Source organism: Dermochelys coriacea, chromosome 1 (assembly GCF_009764565.3).
Source record: "Dermochelys coriacea isolate rDerCor1 chromosome 1, rDerCor1.pri.v4, whole genome shotgun sequence".
NCBI lineage: Eukaryota > Metazoa > Chordata > Testudines > Dermochelyidae > Dermochelys > Dermochelys coriacea.
In genome coordinates, this window is record NC_050068.2 from 63278322 (window position 1) to 63297452 (window position 19131).

General features: G+C 38.5%; 1 protein-coding gene across 4 annotated transcripts in view; it reads left to right on the plus strand.

The window, feature by feature from the left end:
- Positions 1 to 19131, plus strand: part of SUGT1 (SGT1 homolog, MIS12 kinetochore complex assembly cochaperone) — a 47938-nt gene that overhangs the window by 5880 nt on the left and 22927 nt on the right. For 3 of the 4 annotated variants that reach the window (XM_038418398.2, XM_043504569.1, XM_043504566.1), the window contains exons 3-10: positions 580 to 670; positions 5127 to 5196; positions 5739 to 5809; positions 10021 to 10074; positions 12772 to 12791; positions 13872 to 13906; positions 16002 to 16098; positions 16963 to 17070. In XM_038418398.2, coding sequence (XP_038274326.1) covers positions 580 to 670; positions 5127 to 5196; positions 5739 to 5809; positions 10021 to 10074; positions 12772 to 12791; positions 13872 to 13906; positions 16002 to 16098; positions 16963 to 17070 — 546 coding nt within the window. The remainder of the gene's footprint in view (positions 1 to 579; positions 671 to 5126; positions 5197 to 5738; positions 5810 to 10020; positions 10075 to 12771; positions 12792 to 13871; positions 13907 to 16001; positions 16099 to 16962; positions 17071 to 19131) is intronic. The other variant, XM_043504567.1, reaches the window with a different exon arrangement.

Genomic DNA, 19131 nt, shown 5'->3' on the forward strand with positions numbered 1-19131 from the left:
TGAGATGTTAGAGTAGGAATCCACTGAAGTAACTCAGGAAGTAGAATTACTGAGAGTTACTATCACTTATTTTAATAGTTTCAGAGAGCAGTACAAAACTTCCTTCTTTAGCCAAGTGTCTACCTGGTAAGGTGTAAACCAGAGGCACCTATTTCCAAGTGCATATCTAGTATGGGGAGCAATTATTGCTGCTCATTTTGGGGAGTTATAAATTGGTCTGTGCTGCGCACACATCATGGAAATGGGTGTACTATAACTTATTTAAAACATGTTTGCTTTCTTTTTCACAAAAATCATTTGAATAAACATATACGGGTCAGTCAATCATATTTTGGACTTTGTTAGGCTTTGGGGATCAAAATAGCCAGGCATTCCCGTGAGCTCAGGATATTTAGTTCTGGTGTAATTTTACTTAAAGCAAAATTGTAATAATTGGTGGTGGGGGTTTGTTTTGTTTTTTTAATTTTATTTTTGATTTTTTTGCCAGCAACACATTTCACTGTGGGCTACGCACTGGGTTCTGTTGTTAGATGGATTTACGGAAACTGTCATGTTAAATTTTTGTATTTGGATTTGCAGAAGCTGACAGTGGCCTTGGAACAGAAGCCAGATGATGCAGAATATTACTGTCAAAGAGCTTATGCTCATATTCTTCTACAGAATTACTGGGGTAACATCTCTTAAACTATACTGTGTATCCCTTTAAGACCACATTATGACATTCCTTACAGAAAGATGTTTTAAATCAAGAAAAGGATAATGATAGTTTTAGAAATTTGTCATTTTTAATCAAAGCAACCTACTTTTGACACTAATATAGCTCTTCCAGTATCTGATTACTTCTGGTCTCTCATGGAAGCTTTCCAGTTCTAACTTCCCATTTAGAGTGTTGAGTACACTAATGAAAGAATAACCTATTCTTTCAATTTATTGCTAGTTACTTTAGTTACTAGATTTAGATTTCAGACAGGCCTTAAACTTTCTCCTTATTTTATTAAAAGTGATGTAACACTTCAAATATATTCTGTTTTGAGAAAAGTTTCACTTTCTAAATGTTTCCTTGTGTCTTATCCAGTTCTTAAAAAAATAAAAATAAACCTTAAATTTTGAATAGAATTGGCCTTGGAATGCACAGCTTAAGCCCAAACAGCCTGACTGAAGGTCACAGTCCATTGCACTTAGGGGGCAGAGCTGCAGAATAAAGGATAGACTAGCTGTATGCTTCTGGGGAATTCTGCGTCAAAAATTTAAAGTTCTGAGCCAAAAATTAAAATTCTGCACACATTTTAAAGTTCTGCAAATTTTATTTGTCAAGATAACACTCTATATTTAAGCCAGTTTCAATTATTTTGGTAATTTATTTCAAAATACCTGTCAGCATGTATGTCTGTAACAATACAGACGCATACAAAATTTCCCCCAGGAGTAGAAAGTTTAAAGAAACCCTTGTGACAACCCAGTTCCTGCTTCTCTGCCCCTCTCCCCTCCCAGCCCAGACATTCACACCCTGTTTCCCTCCCGTCCCCCAGAGCCCAGCCATGAGCCTGCCCGACCCAGACACTCTTAAGCTCGCCCCCAAGAGGCCAGCTGCGTCCCCTCTCCAGCCCGGACATTCACAGACCCTACGCCCCCCAGATCCTCCGGATCCAGAGGGAGAAACAGCCGGTGCATGGCCTCCTTCCTTCAGGTCATGCTGGGAACTGGAGCTGCTAGGAACCCTCCTTTCCTTCCTCCTGGCCTTGTCTTCTATTTGTGAACTGGGATCTGCTGATTCCTGTGGCCCCTAGTGGCAGCCAACATCTCTGCAGCCCTGTAGGGCAGTGTTTCCCAAAGTGTGGTACACATACCCCTGGTGGTACATGAAAGGGTTTCAAGGGGTACATGGCAGAATACTTTGTTTTACTTTATCGTAGGTTGTTTTTTTTTTTTTTAGCAGCAGAAAACAATTCACTACAATTTAATATATAAGTATGATGTACATTTGTACCGTAGAAATACACACAGCCTTACATTGTAACTAATATGATAACACATTCAGTAACATCTAATAGTACAGCAGAGCCGACGCAAACCACGTGTGCGCATTACCACGGCTCGGGCAATACACTTGCATTTCTGGCGTGCGCAGAAGTCATACTGACGGATAAAAGTGAATAACTACTTGTAGTAATCTAAAGATCGTAGCATGTACATACTTGGTGTGTATTATACAAAATTTTTTTGTTTTTGTTAAATCCATTTACAATGGATCGCTGGCTAAAAGTGGAAAGCTTGAAACATACAAAAGAAAATTATGAAGGAAATACGAATGTTAGTGATAATTATGCTGAAAAATGCAGTGATATGGCTACATCAGACAATTGTGACAACAAAATTAGTGAACCATGTGAACCATCTGTAAGTTTATTGAATGTATCAGCTGCAAATAAAATGGAAAAAGCCTGCAAATATGTTGAAGAATATCTTAAACTGGGATTTTCGTGGACTGGCTATGAGGTAGAGCCTGTTCCACTATGTGTGTGATCTGTTACTAGACTCTCACAAATGAAAATATGAAACCATCCAACCTAAAATGTCATTTTGATAGCAAACAAAGAATACGAGGGAAAACCTGTAGAATTCTTCGAAAACAGACGCAAAGATCTCCAAAAGTACCAGAAAAAATTTGTAATGTGACGGGAGGTGAAAATATGAAAGCTTTGCCATCTTTATATCGTGTGGCATACTTAATTGCAAAGTCTGGAGCTGCTGAAGTGATTTGCAAGACATTACTAAAACCTGCAGCCAAATTAATGTTGCAAGTGATGACTGGAGAAAAGGCTAGCAGAGCTATAGATTGTGTCCCCCTCTCAAGTAACACTGGTCATCGTAGAATCACAGATATGGCCGAAAACATAAATTATTGTCAAGAGTACAGAAGTCGCTACTATGCACTGCAAGTGGATGAATCCACTGATATTGTGAATTTAGCTAATCTTTTGTTGTTGTTTGTCAGATACAAGCTGAATAATGAAGTCCATGATGATATTTTGTTCTGCCAACCTATGCCAACGCATACAACTGGAGAAGCTATTTTTAAAGTTATTGATGACTTTATCAAAAACAATGACTTGGATTGGAGTTATTGTGTTGGAATAAGCACGGATGGCACCAGAGCCATGATTGGTTCAAAGAAAGGAGCTGTTGCACGTGTTCAAGCTGTTGCGTCAGAAGCAAAATCGCCTCGCATTCACAGGGAAGCACTCACCACCCAGAACATATAGGCAGATTTAAAGCAAGTACTGGATGAAGCTGTGAAAATAATCAGTTTTGTGAAAGGCTGCCCTCTGAACGCCTGGCTGTTTTCTCAGCTTTGTGATGAGATGGGCAATGATTACACACAGCTCCTATTTCACACTGAAGTGCACTGGCTTTCGTGTGGAACAGTTCTGAATTGCCTGTTTGAGCTGCAAGAAGAACTGCAAGTTTTTTAGATGAAACGTTTAACCTGCAAGACCATATACACGACTAGAAATGACTATGCAAACTAGCATTTATTGCAGATATCTTTGCTCATTTAAACAACCTCAATCTATCTTTGCAAGGGAAACTCATATCCATATTCCATGTTCAAGACAAAGTGAATGCCATGGTCGCAAAATTGAAATTGTAGCATAAATGTCTTAGTCGTCATGAACTGGATTCCTTTCCATCTCTTCATGATTTAGTAATAAACTCGACTAACGAACTTGATAACGATGTTGCAAACCATGAAGCAGCATTTGGAAAGCTTAAGGAAAGATCTTTGTAAGTATTTCCTTGAACTGGACAGCACCTTTGAATGGATAAGGAACCCTTTTATCATCAATGTTCAAACATTGCCAAATAACCTCTTTGCTTCAGAAGAACTGCTTTTGGAGCTGGCTTCAGATAGCTTCCTGAAAACAAAATTTGAGCAAAATATACTGACGTCATTTTGGTTGGGGATTAGCTCTGAATATCTAGCTCTATCAGACAAAGCTGTCAAGTATCTTCTGCCTTTTCCTGCCTCATATTTGTGCGAGATCGGATTCTCTGCGCTGGTGGGCATCAAAACAAACAAAAAAATTGTCTTATTGACGTGGAGCCCCATCTTCGTCTTAAGATCACAAACATCGAGCCAGATATCCCCGCGATTGTGTCTGATCAAAAGCAGTTCCATCCCTCGCACTGAATAGTTTGGTTTGTACTGAAAATTTTTCAATACCGAAAGAGTAAGTATTAAAACTAGTGCTTTCTTTATTAACCTAACCTAACCTAACCTAACCAAACCAGCGTATTTTAATTGCAAAATGACAAGAATTCACTAATATATATATACACATGCTGTTCTGCCACTGTTGATTAGCTTCTGTTATTTTAATTATTTATCGTACTATTTCTATATGCAATTATTATTTCTATTAAAATCTTTGTTTCAACTGTGTGTAATATAATTTTGTATTTCTAATAAACATTTAATCCAGAATGAAATGAATTAGGGGTATTATAAAATGTGGCTACCAACCTCTTCCCCCCCCTACCCTCCCCCCAGTTATCTTCACCGGAGAAGGAGTATGCCAGTAAGACAAGTGTCTCAAAAGGGGTACGCAACTGCTGTAAATTTGGGAAACACTGCTGTAGGGAAAAAGGGAAATTCTGTGTGCCCAACATTAATTTCTCAAAATTTTGCATTGCACAGTGTTGCAGAATTCCCCCGTGAGTAGCTGTAGCAGATTTGAGTGGTGAAAATATTGTAAGATGATTGCTGTACTTCAATAGCATGACTTTTTGCATAAATTGAGAAAACTAATACTAAACACTCCATTTAAGATGTGAAAACGGAGCTCAGGAGTCTAACTGTAGCATTAAGCCCAAGCTACTTGTTCACTTGGGCAACGCCTTTAGTATTTCTATTGTTTCTAGAACAGAGTAACGTGCTCTACATTAAAAAAAAACGTGACTGCTTATTTGTAGGACCTATGCCATACTTTTGAAGGTGTGAAATTATGGCTAAATGTTTAATTGGGACTGAATTGTGATTTTGCCTTTTAGATCTTTAGTTTAAGATACATAACTGGAATAATGCAATTCTTAAGAGACAAACATGCAAAACTGACTTTCTACAGATGCTGTTGCAGATGCAAAGAAGTCCTTAGAACTCAATCCCAATAATGCCACAGCTTTTCTCAGGAAAGGGTATGTAACCATTTAATAAGCCACAGGCAGAAAGTTTCCATTTTCGAAATATATTGTACTCATTCTAGCATTACTGCAGTTTGCATCAGATTGCGGTCTCAATTGCCCTTTTATAGAAGGCGGACTAAATAAATTAATGTGGTGAGGGTCAGTCTCGAGGAGTGGGTGGGCGGAGCATTCATAGCTTTAATCATTTGGACAATGGCATTTTAAACTTGGTACCAGTTTTAATGGAAGATTTTGGTGATTCACTGTGAAGTATCTGTAATAGAGCTCTTGTGTTATTAGACAATGTGCCAAATTCCCCCACGTTTCTACCTTTGCAATGTTATTCTGTTCTTAGCATCCCAGTTAATTGTAACTTATAAATTACAGTTGTGGCAAATTTGTAGCTGTTTGTTTATTAACAGCGAATTTAATAGATCAAGTACTACTTTTTCATCCAGATACAGTGTAAAGTAAAATGTACTATGCTTAGCGGAAGTGTGAATTTAATTGGAAACATAACTACTGTGCCCTTATTTTTTCTGTGTGCATGTCAGGATAAGTGAATACCATATCAAAAACTATGATTCTGCTCTAGAGTCTTTCAAAGAAGGACAGAAATTGGACAGTAAGTATTGAAACTACACTTCTTTTTGCACACTAATCAGTAAATATTTAAAAGCTTCTATATGAGGCTCAGGTTAAATTGAAGAACAAGATTTTCAGAAGTGACTAGTGATTTAGGTGCTGTAACTTTTGGATACCCAGCTATACTCATGTGAAACGGGCCTAACTTTTGGGAAGCACAGAGCACCCCCTCACTTAAAAATCAAGCCCTTTTTAGGCATCTAGAATTGGCCACGAAATATCAGTAGTCACTTCTAAAAATGTAAGCCCACGTGTTTCAGTTCCCTATGGGTTAAATGAGGATATTTCCCTGCTTCAGACATACGTTGTGGATAAATTCAGATGTTTGAGGTGATCTGGTATTATGGTGATGAACATCATGGAAAAGCCTACAAATAGACTGAATTCCTCTTATACAATGTGAAGTTGTAAACTAAGTAAAACACAACTCTGTACAGTTTCTGGGAGTTTACACAACTCCAGATATATGTCTGAGCTCATAAACTATGCTTGTGACTCTCTTACCTTTAGATTATACTGAAAACTACAGAAGAGTATTTAATGTCCCCTGTTTTTTATCTCTTAACTTACTTTTTGGTTGGGCTAAGGGCCTAGTTTTCTGTCATACGGAGTTACTAATACATTAATCTCTGTATTCCTGAAGTCTTAAATTGGTGAAGTATGGAACTTTTGAAAAACTGGCCTTTTTTCCAACTTTTTTTTTTTTTTTTGCACCTTGCTAAATTTTCAGCCATTGACTTTCTGTGGCAAGGAGTTCCATAATCTAATTATGCACTGGGAGAAAAAATGTTTTGTCAGTTTTGACTTTTCTACCTTTCAGTTTCATTCAGTGTTTTCTTATTTTATGAGATTGGGAATTTCTGTTCTCCCTATCTACTTTCTCTGTGCCATTCATATTTTTATAGACTTTCATTGTGTCTCCTCTTATTCATCTTCTCTGTACAGTAACCAGTTCCAATCTCTGCAATCTCTCTTCTTATGAGAGTTTTTTCATGTCCTTGATTTTTCCTGTTGCCTTTCTCTGACCTCCTACTTAATTGTGCGATATTCTTTTTGAGATGGGTAATCATTACTGTACACAGCCTTCCCAATAGCATTGCAGCATATAAAGGTATTATATTCTCCATTCCATTCCTATGAATTCAAACATTTGTTTGCCTTTTTGACTGCAATGGCATATTGAGCAGGGGTCTTCATTGATCTGTTCACAATAATGCCCAGGTCCCTTTCCTGAGCAGATTGTTAATTTAGAACCCTCTAAGGTGTATGAGTAGTTTAAATTTTTTTCTCCAGCATGCATTACTTTGAATTTACAGATATTTAATTTAATTTGCCATCATGTTTCCTAGCTTCACTTAGCTTGTTTAGGTGTCTCTGAAGTTCCCTCGCAGTCTTCTCTGATACTTGCTAATCTAAATAACTCTGACATCTGCAAATTTTGCTATCTCACTAGTCCCCTCTTCTCCTCCTCCCCCCCCGCCCCTTCCCCAGATCATTAGTAAATATATTAAGCACTGAATCTAATACAGAACCTTGAGGATATTCTTCTATTGAACTCTTGCCAAGATGAAAACTGTCCATGTGTAATCTTTTTTGTTTTTTCTCCTAGATGGTGTTTGATCCAGGACAATACTTTCTCTCACCCTATAACTGCTTAACTTTTTTTTTAGTTTCTTCTTGTGAGACTAGGGACCTTGTCAAAGTCCTTTTGGAAACCGGTCTAAAATAAACTGTCAACCTGTTCTCCTTTACCTTCCACTTTATTGACTAGTGAGATGCTATTTTCTATTGCAGAAATTATGCTGGTTAGGTCTTGTCTTATATTAACACCTTCCAGGTGTGTTGTATTTTGGATAATAGTTTTAGCCAGTTTGCCTGGTACAGATGTAAGGCCTACTGGTCTGTAATTCTCCAGTTTACCCCTTAAGCCTTTTTAAAAATAAAGGTACAGCATTTATATCACTCTTGTTCCAGAGGGCTGGTTTATAGTTAAATTTCATACTTTTGTTAGCACAACTCTTTCAGAACTTTAATGTGGGCCTAGTGACTTATTTCTCTCTTAAATTATCAGTTTGTTCTAGCATCTCTTTTTAATCTTTGATAATACCTCATTTATTTTGAGACAAGAGCAGGGCCAAGACTTGCATCAGTCTTCACTTCAAAAGGTATTGGGAAGATTCCAAACAGTCATTTAGCTTCTCAGCAATGACCTTATCTTTCTTAATTGCTTCCTTTAATCCCCTGTAATATAGCAGATCCACCAGTTCTTTCACAGGCTTTCTGCTTATGATATACTTACTTACAGAATCTCTTTATTTCTTACACCTTTAGCAAATATGATTTACTTTGTAAGCATATGTATTCTTCAAACACAAAATGTGCACGCTGTCCTAAAAGAATACACTTGAGTCCCTGGCTTACTAGGTAGGTCTGCCAGTCTTTTGGATTTTCCCTTAAATGATGATTTTCTTTTCATTCTCTATAGAGTTTCTTCAAAACCAATCAGGTTATGCTAAGATCACACTTGATTGATATTAAGCTGACTGGATGTGAGTGCAAGTCCTTTTTAAAATTGATGAGATTTTGAATTTAGCTGTCTTGGCTTCTGTGATTTTTGTATTTGCACCATTTTCCACCTTTTTGATGCAGCTAACTGATACAAACTCCTTTGCTAACAGTCTTGTTTTAGAAATCTGGATCTTCTCTTCTAACATTTAAAATTGAAGGAAGAAACTCGGTATTATGGTCCATCTGCTTCTCATCTGAATGATCTTTCAAAATGAAAGATTATAATCATGAAGCTCAATGGCTCAACCTGCAGGCGTCACTGTACGTTTCAGTGGTGTCATGAAAATGTCTTGCTTGTAGGCTCCATGTTATGTGTTTCATCTCAACAGACAAAGTTTTGTTTAATGGTGGACTTGATTTTCAATTAATTGGTTTTTTTCAGCCTTTTGTGAGATGATCATAAATTCTATTTTGTCGTTGCTTATCAACTCTTGACAGTATTTGTTTTACTTAATTATGATCTTCATTCTATTGAGTTACTTATATTCCAACCACTTCAACTTTAGGCAAGTGGTCTTACAGTAGTAATATAAATTAATCATCTATTTGCAAATTTTATCTTTACTAAAATCATAAAGACTAATCTTGTAGTATATTCAACCATGTAAAGACAGAAAAATATTAACTAGCTTTATATAGAATTGTGTCATAGGATGCCCTGCCACCTTCAAGATGTTGCTAGATTCTAGCAAATAAAGCCCCATTAAGATCTTGAATATGCTAGAAAGGGTTTGCCAGTGTAGCTATGCTGGCAAACACTCCTAGAAGAGAGACATCTTATACCAGCAAAACCCAGTTTCCTGAATAAAATAAGCTATGTCTATGCTAGGGCTTTTGCTGGTATAACTATGTCAATTACGGTTGTGATTTTGTTTTTTTACACTCCTAAGTGATCTAGCTATGCTGACAAACCGGTTAAGTGAAGACCTGGCCCAATAATCCACAGCTGCACCCCAATCCCTATTTGCTAATCACCAGTGACTTCACCCAATAACATGGGGTTTCTAGGAAATTCTCTCCCTATCTTATTGTTGCTTAATAGAGAGTTAGAATCTTGATTTTCTCTTCCCTCTTAACTTTCTAATACAACTAGAAACCCCTAGAAAAACGCATTAAATTGGGGGTCATCTGTAAACTTTTTTTCACAATTTTGGATTACCCTCAAATAGACTGGCTTTTCTGTACTTGTTCAAGTGGAATGCATGAGATGGGATGAGTATTTGACGGGATCATTCTAAGAACAGAGGAGAGATGTTTACCATCTTTGGGAACAGTTAAATGGAAGTGGTAAAAAAACCTGAGAGCTGAATACTAGATTTGGGTCAGTTCAAACTTAATTTAACTTGCTAACTGAACTACTAATTAGTTCTAAGTGTATTAATATCCAGCCCAACAAAGCTGGGGAGTTAGTTATGTAAGTAAACACTAATATCAAACATAGTATAATTGCTTTAAAGGAGTCCTGACACTTAATATCTAGCCTTCTGTATTTAAGAATCAAAAGAAACCAGTTCCATTGTTGCAAGTCTGCCCTTTATGCAGCCTCATGACAAGTAATAGTACCATATTTAGAGTAGTAGATTTGAGATAGTGAAATGTTGTTGTATATTCAATCTCTTCTAGATGTGGATACTTCTTTTCCTATTTGGATTAAAAGATGCGAAGAAACACTAAACAGTAAGAGTGGCTTCATTTATTTTGTACTTGTTTTGATATTTGCTATGCTTTTAAACATTTTTTGCAAAATCTGAAATCTTTATAGCACTGGCCTTTGTTTATAATAAACTACTAGGTGCTCCAGTTGTTTCTGTGAGGACTTTTTTTGCTTAACTTTTATAAATGTTTCTCTAGATTTTTGAAGGAAAAAATCCGTGCAAGAATTAGTCATACAAATGGGAAAAGTACCTATTTCAAGTTCATACTTTGAGAACAAAAATCCAGATATTTCAGAAACTTTCATAGTTTTAATGCAAATCCTGTATTGGTAAATGCTGCTAATGAACATAATCTTAAATAAATCCAATTTATATTAGGAGCCACACAGTTTTGACTCCTGCTGCCCTTGTGTAGAAGTACATGGAGACCAACTTAATGTAAGAGCTCTGTAGTGATGTTGGAGCATGTCTTGCACTTTGTACCCCAAAATAGAAGCTTGCAAGATTGATAGGTGCGGGGCTGGAAAAAAACAATGGAGAGTTAGAGATTTGGGCCTCCAGTTCTCTGAAGTCTGTTTCCTTCGTCAAAAGAACCATTCTCATCCATCTAGCCGTGACACCATGATAAAGTAGCAATAGCCATGCTCCTCCTAGTTGCTGGGACCACCTTTGATCTGGAGTAGTAATGTAATGTTCAGTGTGAGAGCACTGCCTGAAGCTGTGGTCAACTTTTTACTAATTCTTCGTGTGGGTTGACCAGTCTAACAGAGCATGCAACTTAGTGCAGCTTTTCCCGCACTTTGGCGCAGCTTACTTTTCCTAAGTTGCCCAGGGGCTTCATAGATGTGTCACCTGTAGATATGAAGGAGTAGCTCATAAGTCTTTCTCCTCCGCTGTGACTTTATCTGCAGACTTAGTCCCTTCATGGTGTGCACTGGGAAAGAAAGTTCAGTGGGGGCAGTATGAGTTGATATTAATTTAACAGCAAACTGCAGAGGAACATAACTCTTTTTGTCAGTCTGGTACTTATCCTTTATAAGGCCCTACCAAATTCATGGTCCATTTTGGTCATTTTCCTGGTCATAGGATTTTAAAAATCGTAAATTTCATGATTTCATCTATTTAAATCTGAAATTTCACTGTGTTGTAATTCTAGCAGTCCTGACCCAAAAAGGAGTTGTGGGATAGACACAAGGTTATTGTAGGTGGGATTGCGGTACTGCTACTCTTACTTCTGCACTGTTGCTGGTGGTGGCGCTGTCTTCAGAGCTGGGCAGCTGCACAGCGGCAGCTGCTGGCTGGGAAACTAGCTCTGAAGGCAGAGCCGCTGCCAGCAGCAACGTAGAAGTAAGGATGGCATGCTATGGTATTGCCACCCTTCTGTACTGCTGCTGACGGGTGCTGCCTTCAGAGCTGGGCGCCTGGCCAATAGCTGCTGTTCTCCGGCCTACCAGTTCTGAAATCAGTGCAGAAGTAAGGGTAGCAATACTGCAACTTCCCTAAAATGATCCTGTGGACTCTTCCCCCCCCCCCCCACTCCCTTTTGGGTCAGGACCCCCAAATTGAGGAATGCTGGTCGTCTCCTTGAAATCTGTATAGTATAGGTAAAAGCGCACACACAAGACCAGATTTCGTGGAGGGGAGACCAGCTTTAACGGTTTGTGAAGTGTTTTTCATAGGCATGAATTTGGTAGGGCCCTATTTCTTTATATGATATATGGCCTCAAGATTTTTCAGTGGCTTTTCTCTTTTGATGAAGAAATAACAAGAATATCAAGTCTTGGCTGTCTTGATTTTGCTGGAGGAAAATCACTTTGGACTGTGGTTGGAGTTTTTTCCATTCTCGAAGGGGAGAGGATGTCATGTCATATGCCCCACCAAGCTTTTCCAAGTGTTGAGCTTGTTCTTGTCCCTGTTTTACTCAATCTACCTAAACACCTTTCTCCCCTCTCAGCTGTTCATGTTTTAGTCATCTTGTGATGTCATTTTACCGATTCTCCAGAGGATTTTCTAGCAAAAATAGAATTCAAAATGGTATTTTTAATGTTAGTAAAGCAGAGTTCTTTAAAACAATCTTTGAGGCACCCTCATGCATTATAAAGAAGCAAAAAAGCAGTGATTTTTTTGTTTTGCTATTCACTTCTTGAAAGAGGGACCAACCTTAAATATCTCTAAATTAGAATTTCTGGCAAAAAAAAAAAAATTTGTAAGGTTTGTATGGAAAAAATTCTCATAATATGGTATTGCACAATTAAGGTTGCCCAAATAATTTTAACTCTTCATTAGTTAAATGTCATCACTCTGTTCTGTGAAACTAGAGTCCTTATCAGAATTATCTTACAAACTTGAGCATGAATGTCTAGCGTATGGATAACAAGGTACAAACTATTGTAGAAGATCTTAAACCAAAGCTTAAGGTACTGATTTGCCAAAGCCGTCATGTCATAACAGAAGTCTGTTACATCTTCACTTGTTAGGAACTACTGATCAGAAGATACAATCATTCTGTTAATCAGAACATACTTTTGTGTTGCAGTTGTCCTTCTGCATGACTTTTGAAATTGAACACTTGAAATTAAATCCGTAGATACAAATAGTGTTATGATACAAATACAGAATCTCTCTGAATAATTGAAGAAAGTTGAAAGAAGCAAATCTACCTTGTAAATTAAATATGTTGCTCTTTTCTGAAAAATGCAACTTGTTTTTGTCCTTACAGAAGGATCACAGACTGAAATGGTAAGGCTTTTTCTTAACATACTTGCGGCTTACTCTTAATTGTGGCACTAACCAAGAGCATGCTTTGCAACTTTTCTTAGTTGCTTCATATTAACAGGCTCTAAAACAACTAACTTAAGTCTTCCTACTGTATAGCATTTTTTGTGGGGGGTTAACTTCAGCCTAAAGTCCTGGTCTTTGTTGATGTCAGGCTTATGGAGGCTTTTACAAAGGATTAAACGAGCACACAGTTCTAGCAGTTATATCAATGCGCGTACGTTTTATAATAAAGCAAGTCTAATTTTTTCCTTTGGACAATTGATGATTAATCTTGCAAGATTAATCAATTCCACTTAAGCATTCTAATTGCTTTTAATTGTAATTTATTAAGTGCCTTAAAAGTGCATGAACTGTTACATAAGCAGATTTTTATTCTGCTGATGCTCTAGTTCATTTTTCAGTTACCTCTTCCTACTGTGCGCCATGGTAAAACCTTTGAACTTGTGTCTCTAGAAACAGTATCAATAGTATCTGGCATTGGAAACTTATGTTGGTCCTTGAGACTGTTACTCCCAACTTACGCATATTGAAAATAGGTACTATGTGGAAAGCCTGACCAGAGTAGTGTTATACACAAGGACAGTGGCCTTGTGGTTAAAAGCAAAAGATTGGAAGTAAAGAACTCTGGGTTACATTCCCAGCTCTACTGTAGATTTCCTTTGTAATTTTAGGTTAGCCATTTAACCATTGTCTCTTTCGTTAGCTGCAAAATGGATGTAATGCTTGCTGCCTGAGAAGATGGCTGAACGGAGAAGTTGAATTACTATTTATAAAGCACTTTGACTTCAGAACATTCCAGTTGTTTGTTTTCTGCTGGTCCTACATAAATGGTTATGAGACTAATCAGGAGATTTGTTTTCAAAATGTTTGTTTAACATAGTTAATGCACTGTCATCAAGAGGAGAAAAAGGCAATTTAATTGTTAATGTATAATGTGTGTATATAATGTTACGAATGTTTTTTTGAAAAGTACATCATGATACAGTGAACTATACTAATTTAACTTTTTAATGTCTTTCAAATGTCATGTGCCACAATCAGACTACACAACAGCAAACTCAGCCATCAAAAATCAAGTATGTCTTTTTTAGCTTTATTACACTTTACATAGTTTAACAATCATTTTATATAGCATATGTATTTGTATTAAGCTGTTATTCCAAATTGTAAATTTAGTCTTTTCTGTAATGCACATGTTAAAACTAAATTCTGTACACTGGATCAGGTAAGTTTGCTGATTGTGTTTTATGGTTTGGATTTGTGTAAATACCAAATCTTCTCTGAAGCGGTAAGGAGCCCTAATGTATCCTAAACTTCAAACTGTTTAACTTGGTATTATTAATTATTTATTAAGTTATTGATATATTATTAATTTATTTAGTTATGCTTAGTATGCCTGTCCTCTGAGTATAAGCTTCAGAATCTTCAGAAGCAATGACTTTATTTAGCATGTCAACACTAAACTCCCCAATCCGTCCTCTCAGAAAATGTATTGGTAGATCAGCTTTTCAGTATGTTCTAAAAAGTCCATGTACACAGGCTGTTGTCAGGCCAAGAACTCTCCGCTGAAGATGATCAGCTCACAGAACTTTTCTAGGGATTTGGGATTAGGTATCCCAACTAATGTTCAGATGGGGCAAAACATAGTGCCACTCAGTTGTACCTTCCTTAGGTATTGCTTAGGCATCAGAACAGAGACATTCTCATGTATGCGTCATACAATATAAATTGATGAAAAAGTGAACTTTGTAGTAATAGTTGACAGATACTGTTCCCTATTATTAAGTATAGGATGAAACTAGTAAGCTTAGCTACCACTGTGGTAATTGATGATTGACTGCTGTATGTTGCTGTATGTTAACAACAAAATGGTTTTGGGTCATTCTCTTTGCATTTTAAGGTTTAAGTCAGGTGACCACAGGTTATGGGTGTTATAGGCCGGGGGAGGCTGTGCCTCCCCAAACAGCTTGGCATGGCCCTGGCCTCAGGCTGCCTCCTGCAGTTTCCAGAACTCTTCTATGGCCCAGGCTGGCTCTGTCTGGGGCTGGGGAGAGCTGGCCTGTTGCCAACTCGGGGCAGCACCGCCCGGGACTGGGGGTGCTGGGACCGCGCTGCCTGGCACTCCAGGGCTAGGGGCTGTGGTGAGCGTGCTCTGGACTCCTGCAGGGGAGGGAGGTGGAGAGGACAGGGCGGAAGGGGAGGGACTGGGGGCTCCTCTCTTCCCCCCCCCCCCCCAATGGCTAGTTCACTAGCTGCCCATGTTCATGACTTATTGTCTCAAAAATGACTTCAGTTCTGAAGAGGCTAAACAGGAAATCTAATGGTGAAAGAACACAGAGCACTAGAAGTCTAAGAACTGCAGTTTTAAAGGATGCTGTCCATTTGTCTAAGCCCCCAAATTTTACCTTAATTTGCCCTCCTCTGGAGTGAGTTCTGTGCAGACCGTTGCAGTCAGACCTCTGTCCCTTTTGTTTTACATTCCACCATCAAGCCACCCAGCCTGCTCTCTAGCTGCATAAGACTGTTCTTTCTCTAAATGCTTCAGTGGATGCAGAAAGTGGCAGCAGGTCTTTTAAGAAGCACTTTGCTTCAAACATTTACTTGAAATTCAGCCTCGATTAACCCTTCAAGGGAAGAAGTGTTATTTAGCATCTAGAGGAGGGAATGCTCTCTAGATCTTCTGGGTTCTGTTGCTAATTCTAGATCAAAGTTAGGATCAGAAGACTTGCCCATATGTGTGTTGGTATATCATGTTCATAAGGTTCTTTTAGATCCTTGAATGAATAGCACAACAGAAGTGCAAAATAGTATTGTGATACTTGGCAATAAGTCGATTTTTGAAGACTTAATTGTATAAATTAGTTATTTATTTAGATTTTTGCTTCTTGGTACAGCAGTTGTACATTTTTTCTGTTCCACCAGCAGTTCTTGTTTGCTCAAGTGCATTGAACTAACTGTTGGGGAAGAAGGGAAAATCTACTCATAACTTCATTTTGCTTCAGTCTGCTAAACCTCAGACTTTTGTGTTGTGTAAATTCAAAACAATTAACACAAAACCCTGTAATGTTACTGTGCCCTACAGTACTTGAGTTTTCTCGCACTGTGATTCACTTACATGTTTTTGAACCACATGCAAGAAAACTTAGTTTTCATGTCCTTCTCTTTTTAAAGGTATGACTGGTACCAAACAGAATCTCAAGTAATCGTAACTCTCATGATCAAGAACGCACAGAAGGATGACATCAGTGTACAGTTTTCTGAGAAAGAGGTGATTACATTATGAGTTCACTGAAAAATAACTTCTTAGTTGATGTGCATCTCTATCTTTCAGGACATCTATTTGCTGATACAGACATTCTGTATCGCATCATTCAGTCCATTCAATTGCCATGAAAAAGGCAGAATAAAGTACAACTTTCTACAAGAATGTTAACGGAGAACATGGTGTAAAGTGCATATTGGTGTTTTACTTCCCATGCTTTTGGTATCCTCAGATCTATTCTGACAATCATGACATGAGGTAACCAGTTTAAATGAAGGATTGCAATGTAGCATCAGTATATTTGTGTTCAGTATAGTACTGGCACCATATTAATCTTGGTTTCTCTTATTCTGACAGCAGACATGGGTTTACGTTGCTTAACTGTTAATTCTTGGTGAACAAAACCATACATGTTCAGTTAGTATCTACTTTAAACAGTCAAGATTACATGCACACATCTCACTTCATAAGTAAATGTTTGAAGTATGTGGGAAGAGGGAAGCTGCATAATCTTTGTGTTCCATTGTTAATGTTTTGCTATCTTCTTATTGTCATGCAACACTTTCCTAAAGAATGCAGATCAAACTGATGAGATAACAGCCTTTTTGAGTAGCTAGTTGGTGGCTAAGAACAACAATCTCCTATTTATTTTCTAGTGCACTTTGAAATCACTGTTGAATAATGCAGTAAGAAATAGTGCAGTTTGAAATTCCTGTCTTGTGCTTGACATTTCATTAAAACATTCCAAGTGAAGAGTCATTAATTTAATCACTGAAAGTTGTCGGTGGAGGATTAAAATTAATGCTAAGATCGAAAATTGCAGCTAGTGTACTCCGTGGTCATCACAAAGATATGTTTATCTGTTAACAGCTGAATGCATTGGTGAGACTTCCATCAGGAGAAGACTACAACTTGAAGCTTGTTCTTCTGCATTCCATAGTACCAGAGCAAAGTACATTTAAAGTGCTTTCAACAAAGGTAAGCTTTTAAAGTGTAAATTATTTCTTTGAATAGTTCTGGTGTTGAAAACATTTCTGCTCTTTTGTCTTGTGTTCCTATTGCAGTTATAATGACTAGCTTTTTTATACAGAATTGTTTTTTTCAAGATGCCCTTCAGCCAACAGAAGACTTTCTAAACAGACATGTAAATATCAGAAGCTAGCAAAATCTAAGATCGCTTTTACTGAAGTGCAAATGACTTCATTTATAAAGTGTGGATGTTTTTACATACCACTAGAAAAAGACTTCTATGGTGCTCATCTCCTTTATACATTCATAATCTCCAAATTATAAACTTCTTATAAAACCTTTCCTAAACTTTTAGGAGTTGAAGGTTGCTTGTCATTCAAGGCAACTTTATGTAGATACAGCAAACAAGACTTGACTTAAAACCTAAGTGTTGCAGTAATTTAGGCATTCTTAATGTAGGCTTTCTCCAGATGACTGCTTGCAAAAAATTGCCATGCAGTTAACTCTTGGATGCTTTTCACGAATCCATGCTGTACTTGAAACAGTGTTTAAGCACTTGAAGGCAGCATGATTTCAGCATCTTTGATAAATTTCAGAATAAGAGACAAGGAGGTAGTCTATGCAGTAGCATAGTTTGTGTATAACTGAGGCTCTTCATTTCCTGGGAATTTATTGGTGTGTGTTATTAATTTTTGTAATACACTGATAAATTCCCAGGAAATGAAGGGTCTTCTCGGCTCCGTAGACAAGCTAGAGTTGGAGCGGGGAGGGGTGGCTCTGTCTGGCAGGGGAAGCGGATGGGTTTCCCTGAATCCAGCACTCTGGATGGGATGGAAGAGAGTGCCCGGTACTCATGGTGAGGAGAGGGGGGGAAAGAGGAGGTACTGTGGATGGGGAGAGGAGGAAGGCGTGTCCAGTATTCTCAATAGACAGAGGACATGGGGTACCTACTACTCTTGGGGGAGGCAGCAGATGAGGGGAGGAGGTGCCTGACATTCGTGGCAGACAGGGGAAAGCGAACGGGGCTCTGTTCCCTTGCCATGCTGAAGGGCAGGGGAAGCAATTGGGGGGGCCAGTACTCACTGGGTGCAGCCTTGTGCTCTGCTCCCTGCAGTCCTGTTGCTGTCGGGACCTACCTGTCTTGCTTCCCCAACTGGCCAGCAGCAACATCCATCGACCAGCAGTTCTCCTCTTTGTTCCCTCTCTGTACAGGTACACTGAACCATCCAGCGGAGACTCTTGTGGGGGGGGGGAGGCAGGTCTGTGGAGATCCGGGACATGAAAAATTGGGGTTTAAATGGATAAAAACCCAAATTCTCGCTTTTGAAAAATGTTTTCAGGAATTTTTTTAAGGTTTTCAGTGATCAGTATGAGTTGTCAGTATGACTGTTAGTATCTTAGCCCCTTTTCATTAATACAAGCAGAGTTTTACTCATAGGGCTAAGCCTGAACCTTTACCTTAATACAGGCAGGGGTTTATCTATGGATATGTCTGTGCTGCAGTTGGACGTCTGTACCAGCTGGCTCGGGCTAAGGGGCTGTTTAATTGTGGTGTAACTGTTCAGGCTCAGGTTGGAGTCCAGGCTCTTGGACCCTTCCACCTCACAGGATCCCGAATCCAGGCTGCAGCCTGTGCTTCAGTGTCTGCTCTGTAATTAAACAGCCCGAGCCCTGCAAGCCCATATCAGCTGGCATGGGCCAGCCAGGGGTTTTTAATTGCCATGTAGACATGCCCGGTAGGTCCAAAGCCTGAAGGGTCTTATGTAGGAAAGAGGGATATGTTGGTCTTTTACTTCTACTTACACTGGTTCCAGAGCAATTCTGTGGGTGGCCAAGCTGTTGTGAAAGGGTGCCTGGAGGAACTAAGCAGTACTCTTCATTAGAGCTGTTTTGGTATGGGAGATGAGAGAAGGGGAACACCAGCATAAACTTGCAGCTCTAGGGCTGTGATAACACCTGTGTCGAGGTTTGGGGGGCAGGTAGGCCCAAGGAGAGGAGTGAGAGGGAGACCCCCTTGTGCTTTCTGACCTTACTGTAAGTATACTCATTGTATCATGTCTGAAGTTATAT